Source organism: Charadrius vociferus, unplaced genomic scaffold (genome assembly GCF_000708025.1).
Source record: "Charadrius vociferus isolate BGI_N301 unplaced genomic scaffold, ASM70802v2 scaffold59, whole genome shotgun sequence".
Taxonomy (NCBI): Eukaryota; Metazoa; Chordata; class Aves; order Charadriiformes; family Charadriidae; genus Charadrius; species Charadrius vociferus.
In genome coordinates, this window is record NW_009661371.1 from 7318321 (window position 1) to 7337919 (window position 19599).

At 36.8% G+C, this 19599-nt stretch overlaps 1 protein-coding gene across 1 annotated transcript in view; it reads right to left on the minus strand.

Moving 5' to 3' along the window:
• SPOCK3 (sparc/osteonectin, cwcv and kazal-like domains proteoglycan (testican) 3) overlaps nt 1-19599 on the minus strand; it is a 138378-nt gene that overhangs the window by 103009 nt on the left and 15770 nt on the right. The window contains exon 2 of the mRNA XM_009893732.1: nt 16367-16481. Within this exon, the coding sequence (XP_009892034.1) occupies nt 16367-16449 (83 nt within the window). The 5' untranslated portion in view covers nt 16450-16481. The remainder of the gene's footprint in view (nt 1-16366; nt 16482-19599) is intronic.

A 19599-nucleotide genomic window follows, 5' to 3' on the forward strand; every position in this document is an offset into this window, starting at 1 on the left:
CCATGATGAAATTTCTGTGCCAGGATATGAAAGAGAAACAAATTGTCAAAAAAAGTTTTACTAACTACTGTAATGTTGTCTCACATTATTTAGTCTGGCATGATAGAAGTTCTCTTTTATGTACAGAATCACAGAATGGTTAGAGTAGGAAGGGTCCTTAAAGTTCATCTAGTTTCACCCCCCCTGCCATATGCAGGGACGCCTCCCACTAGACCAGGTTGCTCAAAGCGCCATCCAGCCTGGCCTTGAACACTTCCAGAGATGGGGCCTCCACAACTTCTCTGGGCAACCTGTGCCAGTGCCTCAACACCCTCACAGTAAAGAATTTCTTCCTAATGTCAAATCTAAATCTATATCCTTCCAGTTTAAAACTGTTACCCCTCATTCTATCGCTACACTCCCTGATAAAGAGTCCCTCCCAATCTTTCCTGTTAGGCCCCCTTTAGGTACTAGAAGACTGCTATAAGGACTCCCCGGAGCCTTCTCTTCTCCAAGCTGAACAACCCCAACTCTCACAGACTGTCTTCTTCATAGGAGAGGTGCTCCAGCCCTCTGATAATCTTCATGGCCTTCCTCTGGACTGACTCCAACAGGTTCATGTCCTTCCTATGCTGGGGGCTCCAGAGCTGTCTAGTGTCATCTCTCCCCCTCTACTCAATGGGGTGGGTAGTAAAATGGTTTCAGTATTCTCAGAACTTCCAAAGAACTTCTGACTAAGGAAAAAAAAAAAAAAAAAAAAAGAAGTCATCAAGTTTTCCACAGAAAATCAGAGAGAATAGGGGAGATACAATGGGTGAGCCACAGCAGGTTGCTCAGAGCCTTGCCCAGAAAACTAATAGAGCCCAGTAGTCTTCATCACTGCAAAGACACACTGCTGTCACATCTGTGTTGAGTTGCTCCACTGTGTAAAAGCCAGTATTCACAGCAGCAGCAATTTGAACCTCTGTCATCTCTGTGCAATGGGATTTCCCTGTCTGCCAGGCTCTGATAAAATAGCACACAAACTCCTTTCTCTCTGGTTTTGACCACCAGTTCAATCTGGGACCTGAGAAACTTTTCTCAACTAAGGTTTCATTGAAATTGGTATGTTCCCACGGAAAGTTTCCATTTCAATTAAATCAGCATTTTTTTTTATGGAAAAAAACATCATCAGAAAGCATTCCAGTCAGTTCTAGACAAATTTACTAATATCCACCCCAAAAGAGACTCATGTCAGACTTTTGTTTCACTACGAAGATGTTTGGGAAAGGCTCTGGGCTTTCAGGTTATACCCAGCAATCATCTTTCTAATGTAGAAACATGGCATGAAAGGGTTTGACTTGATTATATCACTATGTCTGTCTTTACTTGATTAGGAGTGTTAATGTTGGCCCGCCTTAGTTCTGTTGAAAAAACCTTTTCTGGATTCAAAAGCATATTTATTGCAATCTCTAAATTCTTCAGCTGAACAGGGCATTATATTCCCCATTATGTCTTTTTAAAAAACTTCAATTTGATTCCACAAAATAACTTGCTAGCCAAAAAGCTAGATGTAACTTATTCTTCTGTCATTAAGAAAGTCACTAAGGTTCCTATTTAAATTTGATCTTTTTTTCTATTAATATACATAAGCATCCTCAGTCTAGCCTCTTCCTTCCTTTTTCTTTCTTCCTTCCTTAATTACTCTAATGTGGATTCCATAAAATAGTACCTACAGGATAAAACATAATTTACCCCTTCTCCCTTCAAGCCCCTGTAAAACATGTCTTACCAGGGCTTATTTCAAGTTTGCAGGCATGAATGCATGAATGTTAAGCCATGCTGAGTGAAAGCATGAAGTACTGTGAAAGAGCAAAGTAGTACATAAAAATGGAGAAGAGTTATTTGAAGAGAGAGACGAACGGTAAAGAAAAACATCATGGGATGATGCTTTTTGATAACAAAAACATGTTATAAAAGGTAAAATAGCAATAATAAATATTTGTATGATGGTAACACTAATAGAATCGCAGTTCAGCTTTTAGCATTTTGTTTAAGCTTTCACTTCATTCTGCATCATGCAGAGTTTGGAAAATTCCCTAAATATTTTAAAATTACTTCAAACTGTTCAGAAAAACTGAAAAATATGATACTTCAGGCCTCAGCTTTTCCTCTGCTCAGTTGCTGCTACAGGGACTCCACCTTCATGCAACTGGGGCCCTTGCTGTTGTCCCAGCTGGGCACCCCTGTTATTCTGCATACTGAAACACAACATTTATCCTAATTTAGCTGCCTAATTTCATCTTCAAAGTCATGACTCTGCAAAGCAACAAATTAACTCCTCTCAGCCTCAGAGCTGAACATGTTTCCAGATACTTTGCTTTAAAAGATCAATCACAAATCCATCTTTTAAGTCTCAAAACTGCAATATAGTAAGAGTAACAAAAAGGCTGTGGTCACTTGGGGAAAGGAAAAAAAGTTATCTATTGAGGGGTGACATAGATGGAAACAGATATTTTCTTCCCCCACTGTGGGGCACAAAAAACATTTAATAATTTGCTTGGGAAAGCATCTGTTTGCACAAAAGCATTATTTTTTTTTTTCTCTTAAAAATCCTGAGAGCAGACAGTGCTACTTTTTCCAGTGGTATTTTTCTCCTCTGTTGTTCATAGTTTAGCTCAATTTTTATTTTTATTGCAGTCTTTATAGGTTCAAGCATATATAACTAACTACATCTTTCAGTATCTGAATAGCTTTGGTAAGAAAGTAAATTGTGGCATCTAACTGGACTAGTGTCCAGTCTGCTGATCAAATACAGCACCTCCTTTTAGACGGCAGCTGTACTAAAAACTTAACAGGAAAGTGACCAGAGGCAAAACTTATTGCCAAGTACACATTTGCCACATATTAGAAAAGTTAGTTGTCTTACCTGTATGCTAGCTTACAAGACTGTTCTAGCTCTCCACACACATTTCTAAACTTTCCACTTAATCACAATGCTGATCAAGAGCCCTGTGGCAGTAGCGTCACGTCAAAATTAAACAGGTTCCTAAAATTTGTTTTGAATCTGCTGCCTCGTGTATTCTCCCTGTTCCTTCATTATGAGAAGGTAAATGAAACTAACTGAGCAATGATTTCAGAAATAAAATCCTGTCATAGTCCTTCTTACTAAATTAGCTTTACTCTAATGACCATTTTTCAGTATTTTTTCATCCAGAAGTCTCTCTAGGTCTTTGATCATATTTTTAACAGCTCTGCAGTGTTTCTGTTTCCGCTATGTGTCATTTATCAAAGTGAGATAACAGAGCTATTAACACAAATAAATTGTGAGACCTCACTCATAAAATGATTTCTTAAAATTTACAGACTACTCACTTTACCATTCTTTACAAATCTCAATGTTTCGTTTGCTTTTATAACTACTGCATCTGCATACCTTTTCCGAGTTCTTCATAATGGCAGTTTGTCCTTGCTTGTCAGTAGAACATATAGACAATATTCATTCTAACATAAATTACCTTGTTTTACCTTTGAAGATAGGAGAGGTGAATTAGAGCATGACAAAAGACTTGCAGTGTAGGCAAAAAACCTCTAGCATTACTCTGAAGTAAATGTTTATATGATAACAGTACACTTCTAGAATATGAAACAAAATTCAGTTTTCCAGAAGCCTCAAATCTGTGAGATACAGGGCTGAAGTCACCCTAGAAGTGTTGCTATTGTTGGTTCCCTATGAAAGCAAATTTTATGGGTAGAAGGGTCAAAGTACACGGGTCTCCAACTTCGGCTATAATAATGAATAAGGGGACAGCAATCCCTCACATCCTACTTCATAACATGCAAGTTTGTTTTATGATATTTAAGAGCAAGGTATTTAATTCTGATCCAGATCATCTTAGCCATGCATTCATATCTTTTACAGACTCCAGTAGCATGCCCCAAAGATTAATAATCAATCATTCATATCCTCAGGATATCTACTTCCTGTAGTTGTATGTTTATTGCTCTACTCCCCAGCTTAAACCTCCTCTCAGATAATCTTTCCTCTTATTTGCCTCTCTCTTGAACCAAAGAGTTTGGTGTGGGAGAGGAGATGTTTGGGGTTTTCTTTAAAAAGAAGGCCCAAGAGCAAAAGCTTAGAACATGACTAGTGTTGAACTTAGGGATCAAAACTTCAAGTTAACTTTCACAAGTATGCAAATCTTGGTATTACAAACATTCATTGGAAATGAATGAACACAAAGTCAAAGTGAATTCATTCTTCAAGACACGCAAATGTTTTCAGAAGTATTTATGTGCCCAGATCTTCAGCTGATCAAGAAATTAAGTAATCCCGAATTACAATGTTAACTATTTTAAATTTTTACGTATATGAAACCTCCCGTTTCAGAGGTATATCCTTCGGTGAAAAAGAGGCATTATTGCTAGGATTGAAATGGTTGTGTTTTACAACAGTTTTTACTTTAGTCTCTGCATTAAAATAATCTACAGTTAAGGTAGAAATAAGAATAATTAGAAAGCAGAATAGATAAATGGTATCACCACGGATAGTCATGCTTGAAAACATGAAAAATTACATCACCTTAAACTGCAGGGAAAAAATTAAGTGTTGATGAATGTATGTTCTCTAAGATGATAACTTTTGCGTTGCTTGATCCATAGGTGCTATGAAGTAGTTTGGTAGTCAGCTACTCTCTCTATTCCTTTAAGTTAGTGGAGAAAAGTTGTCCTGAAGACAGAAGAGAATTGAGACTTCTTTTTTTTCTGTGGGTGGTTTTGTTTGTTGGGTTTTTTTTACTGGTTTATGGAACAGGCTAGGAATTGCAAGTCTGTCTCTATTGATAAAGTGTTTATAAATATTACCCTATTGCTATAACAACTGCAACTTCAGGTAACAGTCACTCAATTATACCCTGAATTCTGTGCACTTTTGCAATCCTCTAAAAAGCAACACCCTACTACTATAAAGTGCATATATAAATTTTACCCCCAGAGTTTATCTGTCCTTGGATATTCAAATATATCATTGAAGGTCTGTATTTGAAAGAAGTCTCCCTCAAAGGAATTGAACCAGAACACACTGGAGTCACAGCTACCATGAGTGAAGGTTTCTTCACATATAACCTTTTCCTCACCCAGAAGTTTTGTCTGGACAGAATGGGAGCATTTATCTGAGATTTCTGGACACAGAATCTGCGGTGCAATGCATCGTGTGGATAGTCTGCACATGTGCAACAAACCCAAAGCATCTATGAAACAACTGTGCAGATACGGCCTGAATTAAGGCAGTGGATCCCACAGATTCAGGAAGCTTTAAATCCAGACTAAACTGTACTGTGATTATCAGAATTTATTACTATTATTATTACTTCTACTAATACAGAAGTTGCATAAGGGTTTTCGGAAATGTTTTTATATGGTATAAGTGTTCTAATATTTAGGCTAAACCATAAAATGTCAAATAAGTTTGGGATTTTTTTTAGGCAATATGGGTCTGATATAGAATATGTAGTATTGTGGAAGAAGCCATACCTGTATGTATATTACTGGTCTTTTGTAGCAGACTACAGCATTTTACAAAGTCAACTTACTTATGACGATCTGGACATATGACATTGCTGTTTGATTTTAAATGAAAGAGAAAATATAAAAATGCTACCAGACAGACACAATACTCCCTTATATAACTGACCACGTAACAAAGTTGAACATTTAGTGACTCCTGACATGCCTTTACTATCATAAGTACGCTATTTGATTTCCAAAAGCAGTAGCACATTTTTCTGTAAAGTACCAATAAATGCACATTCTTCACTCTACGATGACAAACATCTCCAGCTGCTACAATTAATGTATTTTTCACCATTGGAAACCTTAAATGTATTGTTTTACACAAACGGAAATTAGTAGAATCATTTCTGTTCCCTGAACACTACTCCTACTCAATTCCACACACTTTTTCCTCACCACTGGTACGTAAGCAAAACAACAGATGTATTCCAAGCCTATAAACACAACTTATGAAGCAAGACCTTCCCATAAAATGAAATGCATTAGAATTGATGCTTGCTAGTAGTAAAAGCACCTCATTATAATCAGATACAGATCCACATGAACATTTTAAAACCTGTAAAAGAATCCTTCACATGCAAACATCCTGAAGTTTTATTCTGTTCCATTACCCAGTGTTAATTTCAGTAACACTGAAAGGCAAAAAAACAAACCCCGAATACACAACGCACTAACCAATTTCAAATTATGCCCTAATTGATTACAAATGTTTGCACCAGCTATTTTAAAATTGATAATGTATTCTAATAAAGTACACTGAAAACTGATACTGACAACTAATTTGTAAAGCATTACAAAAACAAACTGCAAGCTTTACTATAGATAAGTGTTTGTAAGAAGGGATATTGAACAGTTCTGAATTAATTTGCATATTTTTTCTGATTTTTTTTGGTGTTTTTTCAATGTTCACATAATTGTCCAAATGAATTTTGTTGCTATGGATTACAATTACAGCTTTATAGTTAAGGACAGAGAAATCATTTATTAGCACTCTCTTCATCATTCTTCTTGATTTTGTTAACAAAAAGGCAATCTTTTTAAGTAGTAGATTATCAGGAATACTGAGAGGGAAAAGACCATTCTAAAACAACAACAAAACAAAAGCTCACAAACCATTTTTTCATTAACAGGACAGCACATTAACATGTCCCCCAGGGTTAGTCACAAGTTCTACACTCTAACACTAGTGTTCTCGTAAATCAGAAATCACATTTCCTAATTCTTTCCTGTGTCCTAGTTTTTGAACAGAAGTGTCCTAACTTAATGCCTTTTACAAGGTCGTACAACTGACTGTGCCTTCAACCATGCCAGCAAGACACGCAGAAATACAGTAAACTGGGATCCGTTTTCCCGCAAAAAAAATCCCAAACCTAATTCATAATCTCATTGCAAAGGTGGAAAGTAGGACACTCATGATGACTGAAAAACACATCATGCACCCTGATTATCCAGTGTACCCTCTCACTCGTACAGGCCACTGATAATCTGAACAAGACAACTGGAGGAGGCAAAACATCAGTAGTCCTACGACTTACTAAATTAACTGAAGTCCCTCTGAATTAGCCTGGATTAGGACTCCATATTTTCCTTAAAAATAGGTGTATCGTAGATTTTGAATGGGAAAAGTATAGCAGAAAATACCTGTTCTGCTAATAAATAGAATAGGGAAGTTCTATTTAGGTCTCCTTTATTTCAAGTTTGCTTTGATCTCCTACAAAACATATATTACATACCAAGAAAAAAAATATATTAAAAACTAAAAAAACTTCTATTTTAGATTTCTACAGACATGGGTTGGGGTGGTGGTGGGTTTTTTTTCTTAAGGACAACAATTTTTGATTTTTGAAGTTTGGCTGCAAAAAGTATAAATATCGTATGGCTAAGTTACAACCTTAATAAATAGTAAGGCTGATATGGACAACATTAGTACTGCAATATACATTCCTGCAATCTGTATCAGTATCTTCCAATAGTGTTAGCAGAAGTTACTTATAGAGAGAGAATTAATTGCATTAGAGTGTATCCATAACTCCCACTAAAATGAATGAAAGAAACACATGCACACTAAGGAAAGAACAGGCCCTCACAACATATGCAAAACATACGATGCATAGTGCTAGTCACCTTTTTCCTTCCCAATGAGATAAAACAGCTATTAAAAATGAAGCTTCGCTTTTTTCCCTTTAATAAATGAAATTGCGTAGCATGTAAAAATCTCCAAAATATGCATATTTTCACCTCTCTTTTAAGGACATAGAAGTCCAAATTATTTTCTCAACAAGTTCAATTAAGCTATGGCTAAGCAAATTTCCTTTTCAGTACTTTGTAGAGTGTAAGTATGATGACAATGGCATAGTTACACAATAATTGGACTAATCAAAGCTATATAATGTTAGTATTATGAATGAAGTAGTGTTGCTCATTAGCCTATTACAAAAGAATTACTGTAAATTCAGCCTACGTGCAGCATCACTTCCTGTGCAAACAAACACAGATAATGCAACAAGCTTGAAACACTGCCAAGCTGGCAGACTGGCAGCACAAATTATGCAAAGAACCAGAAAGCCTTCAGTAGATTCAATAGAGCTCGGAGCATAAGAATGATTAAGTGTTTCTGTGTACAACTACAAATCACAGTAATGAATCAGACTAAAATTTCCAATAAGGGACTTAGCTGCACCAGCTGGCCTTCTTCAGCAGCGTTATAATGTGAAATGATGACATCCTAAATAGTGGTGTTTGCAACTTCCACACAATCTGCCCAAAGAAAATTCTTTGTTTTGCTTCAGTTTTTTGGAAGTCTTTTTTTGAAATCATAACAAAATGGTGGAGCACCTAAAGATACAGGAAAGCTACAAAGCTATACTGCTCCTTCTTCTCTGCTTTTCCTTTTTTCTAAATAAATAGAGCATCTTCCATATCAGTTCTGACAGATTCTCTTTAAAAACTGCTCAGACTACTTAATACTAACGACAGATTTGCAGCTACAGATTTTGATTCTTCCCCCGCCCCAATCGAAAACTTAGTGGTTGCAAGTCTAAATTGAAAACCCTCTTTCTTTTATTGTAAAATGAGAGTGACAAGTAAAATACCTCAAATTCCAAAATGTGATGTTTTGGAAATCCAGGATACATATGTCCATACAACATGAACAGAAAATATACATATGCATGTGTACATATTTATTTATATCTGTATCTCTGCAGATAGGTATACACATATGTGTGTATATGTATGTACGCGCGTGTATTTTTCTTATCGAATGGGCCTCACATACTTGGACTTGGTCACTTTTTATGCCTGGGGACAATCTCAGCCATGCAGTACCACAGCGTGGAAACAGAAGAGGTTTTGGTTTGCTTTTGCAGTGGAATCCGTGTTCTGCAGCACTTGAAATTTACTCTGGCCTTCTGTCACATCATCCATAACAGATAAAGGTTAACCCACCTCATGCTTCAGGGCCTAACACTCATCACTTCAAAGCTGAGGCGGAACATTTTCCTCATGTTGTAATACTAAGGTGAACACACTCAGGGAAGAACTTCTGATAATCCAGTTCACATAAAAAAGTATTTAGACTGGTTTTCCATATTTTTCAAAACCACTGTCAGAATGCAGGAGTCCAAGGCAAGATGATGAACTAGAGAACCAATGATGTGAACCAGGTCAGCACTTGGAAATGTCATTTAACTCAAAAGCCTAAAGGAAGTTGTAATAAGATTAAGTGCTAGCACAAAATCTATCGAGCTATATAACCACACAACTTTAGTAAATTAGATTGTTCAAGTGATACAACATTTTTACCTCTATAAGCTTCTGTGAATCTATAATAGTGATGCTCTTTATCATGCTTTAATAGTGAAACCGTGGTTAATCTGAAGACTGCACTCACGGGCAGAAATAGCAGAAAATTTTTGTCAAACCCTAAATTCAGGTCCTACTTCACACAAGCTTAGGGGCAGGGAACAATTCTCACTAAATCTAAGTTCATTTTATTATTAAGAAACAGCAAAGGAAACATACAACCAGATAGTACCCACCAATCTTTCCTTAATTCTTAAAACAGTGAATTCTGTATCATTAGGCCCTTTATACTGGTCACCTACCCAGCTTCACATTTTATAGAGGTCCAGTCTGCACACTTCTCTGGAACCTGCCTTGTGGGGCTCTAACACAAAAAGAGCAATTACAATTTTTTTGTTTCTTTGTTTTAATTTAGTTAAATGCTTACTTGTTATGACTCTCTATCCATGACTAGTGAATTCTTGTCATTTTCCAGGAAAATTGCGATCTGTAATGGAAATGCTTTTACCATGATTAAGTCAACCCTCCTACCTTAACTTTTACATTAACAAAATGGGTTAATCTTTTTAGAATTTTGAGTATCATCAGAATGTATTGCTTACTTAATATTTGTTGGGAATCAGTTACTCATAAAGTAGACCCTAAAAACTGCACACTTCTAAGACAAGGTAGTTCTATTCCTCTTATGAATACCCTCCCTACATTATTAAAATGACATTGGTAAAGGCTGCTACCAAAAGAAGAAAAAAACCCCACAAATACAAAACAAAGAAGGACTGTAAATGACTGTGAGGCATAATCTGCAAAGAGAAAGAAAATAAATCATAAATAAAAAGATGTGCTATAAAAGAAATGATCTCTTATTTCTAAATAATTCCCTAGCGATTTCCTATATCTAATGTGTGAAATAAAAACTGGATTTGGAATACCTTAACTGTGTTACAATTGCTTCCTACTCTGAAACCTAAGAACAAATGATTGGAGACGGTGAGAAATCCAACAGAAAGAAAAAGAAAGTTCGAGGTCCTTACACAACTAATAGCCGTCAGTCTTTAAACATTTCAATTCCATATTAACTTGCTATGGATATAACATGGTAGAGACAAGTGCAATCTGTTTCTCCCATAGCAGGGAACTGTTGTGCTGATCTGTACATTTCACATAAACAAACCCATAAAAAGCCCAGCAGAACCTTTACAATGGGGGCAGGGGGCATAATGTATGGTGGGGAATTCATAAAAGAGACATATCTACATTTACCTAGAAAAACTGCACATGCATTTAATGCACTGAATAATTTAATGCATCCAAGCACTGACTGATTTAATGTATCATATCAGTTTTACACAGAACATTTCTTTTACTTATGGAAGAAGAAAAAGAAGCTATTTTATCAGATTCCACTAGGATCAATCAGCAAGCACAAAGTTAGTCACCAGGCTCTAAAAGACACTCAGAATTTACTGGAACATGATTTTTGGCCCAAAACTGTCTTGCAGTTTCCTCATTTTCAGAGCTTATACACCACACACATTTCTAAATGTTACTGAGCAAGTCATCACTTCACCAGTTTCTTGCAGTAAGCAGTCCAGTCTTGGAATGGACTAAGTAATGACTGGGTCTCAACTGAATTCATCTTATTGCAAATTGTCTCCTGCAGCTTGTTTGAGATAAAACCAAAGAGAAACATTTGAAGAAGGTAGATGCTTCCTCCCCGTCCCCCTTTTTTCTTTCACTTTGAAATACTTTTGTTTTGACAAACGTGCAGCACCAAAAAAGAATTCCAGTAAAAGTAATCCAACTGAAACCACAGGCACTATCTCATGTTTACTACTACACTTATATTAAGTGGGTGGCAACCCTGCCCCATTTTTTCAAGTTTTCTAGAGTCCTGCTTTTCACCTGCAGCTAACCTACTTGCTTAGAACTTCACCTATACACTGCTTAGGTTTAGTACAGTAGTCTATGATTCACAGAACGTTATTCTTAGAGCAAATTGCATGATGTATCACTTCATATTAAAATTATCTGTTTCAAATCTAAGATGAAGTTAACAGATAATTTACCAGGACCTGCAAATCTGTGACAGCTTGTTGCTGGACTGACTTTTCAACTTTCCTGAGCCTACTTAGCTACCACCTTTCCACGGCCTTAATGAGTTCCTACGTGTTGTGGTGTCATCACAAATTCTTTTTTTCTTTGCTCAAAGCGGCAACCCCAAGTATGTGAAGATTTAAGGACTGATCTTTACCACCTGCTGCTCTGCATATACAAAGAGCCCACATTTCATTGCAGGTATTCTGAAATATCCATTACCTCATACATCCCTCCTCCTTTGACTCATCCTTTTTTATTTCCTGTCCAATTCTCTTCTAGCTGAACATTCTTGTAATGTTTTCCTTCTTCCTCAAACTCACAGGGGTGAACTCATAGTTCCTAGAGATTCTCAGTACTGCACATTCAAATGATTAAATCTCATGAAAGTGAAGTGATGGAAAACTGAGTAGACAAATTTCTCCTACTATGACGATTATCCTGCTTGTTAGCATAACATTCACCTCACTGTATCACAGTATTGGCATTGCTGTATTCTGATATTCTGCAAGTTGTATTTGTAACTGAATGACGTATACTCCATATATTATTGTATGTACAGACACTGTATGGGTGTTTTTTTTTTCCCCCATAAAGCCTATCACTTAACCTATTAAGATAAATTGCAAAGCACAAAGGGACAGTAAAACACCATTTAGGCAAAAGAAAAAGTTAATGTCAATCTCCAGAGTTTCAAAGAATCAATGAAAACTGATATTTTACAGCAGTCTGAATTATTTATCAGGCATTCTAGTGCAGGCAGCTCTTCCTTCCCACAGCAATCCACATGGAAGTACCTGGATAAATAACATTAATATATATCCTGCATGTTTTCCCCTCTTAAAGTACTTCCTCTTTCTTTCATAGGACACAGCTAAGCACACAGTACGCAGAACACAGCTTCCAACACAGTTAAAGCCAGCAGAGATGCAAATGCAATTACCTGCTACCAACAAAAATACGCCCCCATACTTTCTAAAGCTCTGGTACTCCAAACTACTGTCATGACCAATGATCTGCAACACCTTTTGGTCAAATATTGTTCAGTCTTTCCAGGACTGAAAGGAAGCTCTTGCATTAGGATGCTGTGGCACTGCAGAAGCGTGCTAGAAGAGGACTTGCCATCTTGGAAGTCTCCCAGAAAAGGGAATGAGCCTTGTGTGCAGTACCTCAAGACTGAGGGGAAGCCATGACTCTCTGCTGCCACAGAAACAGAAGAAATAGCAAAACTATAGGCTTGCCTGACTCACACCACAACGAAAATACAGTGAGATGCAGTAGCTGGTTTTGAAACCATGCAAAGGCAAGCACACTGCAGCAAGAGCACAGTGCTAAGATCCCCGGGCTAATATAAATTTTAATACTTCTGAAAACATAGGTAGAATCATCACATCAGTACAGTATACCACCACGTTAATTAATCCTGTTGGGACCACTGTCATATCACGTCACTATCAGCCTTGCAGATGGCTGGGATATCCACTGATCACATGCTTCACAGTCTGCTACTGAGGTACCTTTAGTAATTCATACAGGGCTACAACAGTTTGGAAATCGTACATAACAGATAAGAACACCTGGGACAAGCATGGACTGAATAACAGAATGTCCATGTCTATATGTTTTTTTCTGCAAGTCAATTTCTAACAAAACACCAAAAGAAATCACTAATGTGATTTCTCCATTTGATACAATCGTCAGCCTTCACTGATTAGTAAACTCTCTCCGTTATTAACTCAAAGAGTGACAGAGTTTATATACTGAAATTTATGAACAAGGTAGTGGGGCTGCTTGGAAATGCTGCTTCTAGTAACAGAGAATTTAACTGTAAATCTGAGAAGTTTAGTTTGATTGCACTACAGAATAATCTATTCAGCTATAAGTGTATTTCATGCTTCTTTCCCTGGGGTAGCCCAAAGGTGCCCATAAACCTTTTATTTATCTCGGAGGTATGCAGATCCTCCTCTTCCCTGACTGTCCTTTGAGGTTAGTCTTTGACACTATATCAGCTCACATGCTTAAAACTACTTTTCATGTGCAAGAGTCTTGGGAATAATCTCTGGAACATCTATGGATTTATATAGAAAACATGTCCAACTGGAAATCTACGGGCAAGTCCTTTATGTAATCCATGAAAAAGGTCTAAACTATTTTTCAGAAGACATTCCCAACTGCCTTTTTTTAACAACAATAAAAATTAAAAAAAAGAGAAAAGATTATTCCAATTATCCAGTTTTTTAAGAACATCACATGTGCGCACACACGCTTGCGCACACACACCAAGTGGAAAGAGAAAATTACGGGGATGAAATTTTGTAAAGATTTATTCCCAAGAGATTGAATACACACAACTGATACATTAGAAACGGATACAGGTATATAATAGAAGCTAACAGTTGATAATATAACCTCTCTCATCTCATTTTCGCCAAGACTTATAAATGAGTGGCTTAATCCTTTGGAACTTGGAAAAACAGATAACTCTGTTGAAAATCAATATGCAAATTATAGATATCAGTGAAGGAATAAAATCTTGGGATAAAAAAAATTAATAGCGGTAAAGAGATCAGCAGACATGACTGCTTGTGAATATGCTATTCGTACTATTATCCCATGATACTACAGAAAGGTCAGAGACTGAATGAAGACAACCTCTTGAGAAAGGAAACACAGGGCAACTAATTTCTCCTTGAATCTGGTAATATGGGGGAACTGGGAGAATAAGCTTAGGAGATCAGTGACAACTGGCGTTGTTTATGGGTCAGTATTGGGGCCGGCACTGTTCAACATCTTTGTTGGCAACATGGACAGTGGGACTGAGTGCACCCTCAGCAAGTTTGCTGATGACACCAGGCTGTGTGGTGCTGTCAACATGCTGGAGAGAAGAAATGCCATCCAGAGGGACCTGGACAAGCTTCAGAGGTGGGTGCATGCAAACCTCAAGAAGCACAACAAGGCCAAGTGCAAGGTCCTGCATGTGGGTCGGGGAAATAAATCCCAAGCACAAATACAGCCTGGGCAGGGAATGGATTGAGAGCAGACCTGCCAAGCAGCACCTAGCGGTGTTGGTTGATGAGAAGCTCAACGGAAGCAGGCAATGTGTGCTTGCAGCCCAGAAAGCCAACCACATCCTGGGCTGCATCAAAAGAAGCATGGCCAGCAGGTCAAGGGAGGTGATTCTGCCCCTCTGCTCTGGTGGGACCCCACCTGAAGTACTGCATCCAGCTCTGGGAACCTCAACATAAGAAGGGCATGGACCTGTTGGAGTGAGTTCAGAGGAGGGCCACAAAGATGATCCGAGGGCTGGAGCACCTCTCCTATGAAGAGACAGGCTGTGAGAGTCGGGGTTATTCAGCATGGAGAAGAGAAGGCTCCGGGGAGACCTTATAGCGACCTTCCAGTATCTAAAGGGGGCCTACAGAAAGGATGGGGAGGGAATTTTTATCAGGGCGTGAAGCGACAGGACAAGGGATAACAGTTTTAAACTGAAAGAGGGTAGATTTAGACCGTGGGAGGAATAATGCAGGTATGAAGGCAGATGTCAGTACGTTTATTAATTCAACCACTGTATGCAGCTTCATCTAGTCTAAAAAAAGCTTTCAGTCATTACCTGCTGCACGTATACTTAACTTGGAGATGTCATTTTTTCACTGTTTTCAGTAATGTGTGTAATACCTCTCAGAAATTTCAAAAGATTGAGTTGTCTTTTCACAGTTGACACTGATATATTCCCGACAGTTCAGATGCAGTTGAAATTGCTACCTAGCTTTGTCTGACAATGATTCTTGCACCTTATATACTTTATACTTTATCAAACCAAAATGTCTAGCTCTACACTAAGATTGTTTGATATAATCAGTTTAGCTCTACAAATAATGTAGAGCTTTTTTGTTAATTAACTGCAGCTGCAGATCAAGAATAGTTTAAACTTTTCCTTTCACTATGTACTATCTTGCTTGTTTGAAAAGCTACAGATTCATGTATTTAACATAATTAGGCACTAGGAAGAGCATTTCTTATATCATTCATAAAACTGTACTGGGTCTCTAAAAAGCTTGAAATGATCCTCTTACATCAGACAAGAAAGTTATTTTCCTTATCTCTTTTCAGCCCCTCCTGAGCAAAGCATTTTCACGCACACTTATTTCAATCAAGTTATTGAAGTTTAACCTTTCTACTATGCTGTTTCCTACAATGAAGTGCTAAAAAATGAACAATCCAAAGTCAAAATGCAACTTGACTCTACCTCCTTAGCAAACAACAATCTCATGACTCAACTAAGTGTATGGTTCAGGCTCCTACATATTCACTTTCTGCCCCAGATAAAGCCATAAAAGTACATTAATATTTTGCCACTCTAAGACCTACATAAATAGAGCATCTGGAACTGTTCTCCCAAAAAAGGTAAAAATAAAAATCATCTACATTTGGATTCCAGAATAACTTCATCATATATTTGTTCCTTCTAGTTAACCAGTCCAGAATGCAAAGAAAACTAGAATGCATAGAGGAGAAAAAAGAAGGAAAAAAAAACCCCAACAACTTACACTATAACAAGCTATTACCTACACTTTAGCAGGCAGCTTTGAGTTCTCTAGCTTCATATAAGAAGTAAGGAAGTCAAAGTAACGTACAGTGGCAGGACATTATCATGATCGTTATATTCACTTGGTACCAGCACAGTAGGCATTTCCTTAAATGTATTTGTATCAGCACCTTGCAATATTTAAATATGTACACCCTCTAGTTTACCAGCCTATCACAAAAACCAAATATTAAACTTGCTAATCAAATTATGCATACATAATTACTACTAAATTCCACTCCTGCTCTGCTCATATGTTGTTAAATAACTAAACTAATTAATGTATATTTATGGTTTATAGTCAGTCACAAACACTACAAAAAGGTCTATAGGATTAACTTTTAAAGTATTTACCTGTGCGTAAGCCTTCGGTGACTAATGCAAACAGCAGTTTGTTGATCCTGTGCAACACAGACTTTATGGCGACTACATTTCATCTTTAAACATGGATCTTTAGCCGGATCTAAAGCTAAAAATAATTTTAGAAAATTGTTAACAATTATCTAGAAACATGCAATTAAGAAACACCACACATAAAATGCACCAAGTATGTGGAGGGGTGTTGGCCTGCTGCTTGTGCAGCACGCCGGACTGAAAGACACTGATTTTCACCAGGATAAAATGCAGCACACTCAATGATAATACAAAATGCAGAGGTGCAGAATTCCTTACCAAGGAAAATGAATCTTCATGAAACATGTAAACTTCCACATATTCTCATAAAATACCACCGTTCTTTTATTTATGAAAGTATTAAGTACCCTATCCAACTCTTTCCTGGTCAACACTTGTAGCAAAAGCAATCAAAGACTGCTGGTTTTTATTGTAGCTGAAAACACTTTTTTAATATTAGAATTTGCTTAGGACTTTTAGAAAGTTCGCATACCCATTATGTTATTCAGAGCACCAAATTCCCAAAGAAAACAGTTTTGACTAAGATTCTGTTGCCTACAGAATTCCATGCCATTTCAGACATGTCACAGAATTAGGTTTGTGATTTTTATAGCTCAGAAACCACCGCATTTCTGAAATCAGAGAAAACCATAACCCAAAAAGTAATGAAAAAAGAAGTCAGACAGGCAAATGACATTTGATCAGAACCATTTGTTCACTCCGATGTTGGCTGCCACGTCTCCCGCATACATGATCTTTTCACAAGCTTTAAGCCAGGATGCTAATAAAAAAAGAAAACATACTTCCATTCAATCCATTTCTTGTCATTCCTACTATGAAATAATAACATCTACTAAGCTACATTGCACAGTAGTAATTCAATAAGACGTAAATGGTGATGTGCTGTTCCATAAGCAAATTAACCCAGAGAAGAGGAAAAGCACCTACTCACGAAATTCTGCTGTAGTATAGCTAAGAAAGTACTCATCACCACATTCTTTAAACAATTGCCACTTTCTCACTATAATCCTCAAATACTGGTATTTCTACCTGGAAAGTAGTTTTCCTTTCCTGCTTACTAACACACAGCTAGGTTCTTCCAACTCAACATTTAAGTGGTGAACAATGACACTGTCCGAATTTACTGAGAAATTTTAACTCACGTGAGATTTTAGTAAAAGAAAAAGTATACTAAAATATGCAGGTGAGTGATTTTTATGACTTTGTCCTTAAATACAAATCCTACCTGCAATATACTAGTCTCTTATTTCTGCTTTGTAGGGTTTTTCTGTAGCCAGTTCTTTAGTTGTTAATCTATATTCGTCCTTGAATTACACTTCACATTGCAAATACTGATTTCTAGCTATAATACTAAAATAGCCAAATAATCCTGTTTGTAATGTACTATTAAATTTGTATTGCATATTTCTTGAGTAACCATGCCTACGTGACAATACAGAAAAGTTTCTGCCAATTTATGGTATTACAAGAAACAAACAATTTGTCCCTTCTCTGATGTCCATGTCTTTCATCTAGATCTAAATATTCCAAAACTATTTTTTATTATTCTACAGGTTTTGTGTGTTTTGGTTTTTTAAGTTAACACCCCTCCAAAAAAAAAAAACCCAAAAAACAAACAACCCACCCTAATAAATTAAAACACCAAAGCCTAGCTTAAAGAGACACCACTAAAAATCCTAAATCACAAAAATCAAGCAAGAAAGATATGAACAACTAGAATTCAGTTTTCCTGTGTTCATCTTCCCTTTAAAATATTCCTATCTAGTCTTCAGTTATATTTCAGAAATATTCTTTCCCCATTTTTCACATTTGCTTATAAACTATATATTTGTACACATATTTTTATGAAAGGAAAGTTGTCTTCCGTTCTTCGTGATCAAAAGTAAAGTTTTAACCCCACCTTTATTTGAGCTGCCAGATGATATTATCATAAGGCTGAGTAACCATGTACCCGGGAAACAAGAACCAGGCTGATCATTAGTTGCAGTTTTGACAGATGACTTTGTATTGCTAAGTATGATTAAATATAGTCTAAGCAGGGACTTTTTCAGTTTTATTTTCTTACAAATATATTCAGCTGTGCAAAATACATACATCATATTACTAACAAAGCAGAAAAGTGATGGAATCATTAATATAATAATAATTCAACGCAGACAGAAAAGAAATATTTTGTTAATAATAGCATAAGACATATGCAAAGATGCATTCCTCTCCCAGGTATTTTTAGTTCTATGGAAAACCAGCCATAAAACCACAATGATTCATCCAAAATTAGTCTGACTAACTCTAAACAAGTGGGAAGCAAATGCAGAAAACTGACTGAACTGGGAGGATAACAAAGTTGGAATCTAAATTAACAAGAGTGTATTGAATATCCTTCTCCATTATACTTTAAAGTTTAGAACGCACATCAAATACTTTCTCTGCTTAAAGTCAGGCAGGCAGAATGTAATGTCAGCCCCTAGTAAGTATGAACATGTTATCACTTAATGTACTGCTCCAAGTACCTCTTCCCTGAATGTTCCCTGATGAAGAAACTAAGGGAGCAATACTGGGATATTGGCATATCTTCAGATAACTGTTTTGCAAAACTGAATAGGTTAATGGCATAAAAATACATAAGCAAGAGAAATCTGGAATGACATAAGGATGCCGAGTTCAGTAGGAAGTAGGAAACATGTTTCAGGAAAAGGGGCAAATGGAAGAGATCATGTAGCCTTCCATTCCCATTGAAATAGTTATTTCTTTTCCCAAGTTCTTGGGACTCTGAAGGTGCGTTTTCACAGTTCCATCAAAATTTAGCAAGCCATAACATAACTTTTTCACGATGTTACAGGCAGAATCTGACTTTACAACACACTTTGCCTTTATGACAACATAAAGATGGGTATCAAACTAGGGAAGGCACCCAGTTTATTGCTGGAATCAGAATGACTTTACCCCTGGAAAAACAAGGCCAGGGGCCAGAGTTGAAGATTCCATTAAAAAAAACCGCACATGCAAGTAAATGAAAATATTTTAAGGTTTTAAAAAAAAAAAAATATGTATCAACGGAACTCCAAGAGATATAACTAGGAAATTAAATTAAAAACTGGCTTTGAACGCATAAGGGATGACAGAAAGAAATCCTGGATTTTGACAGCACTATCAGAAAGAAAACCACTGGGAAG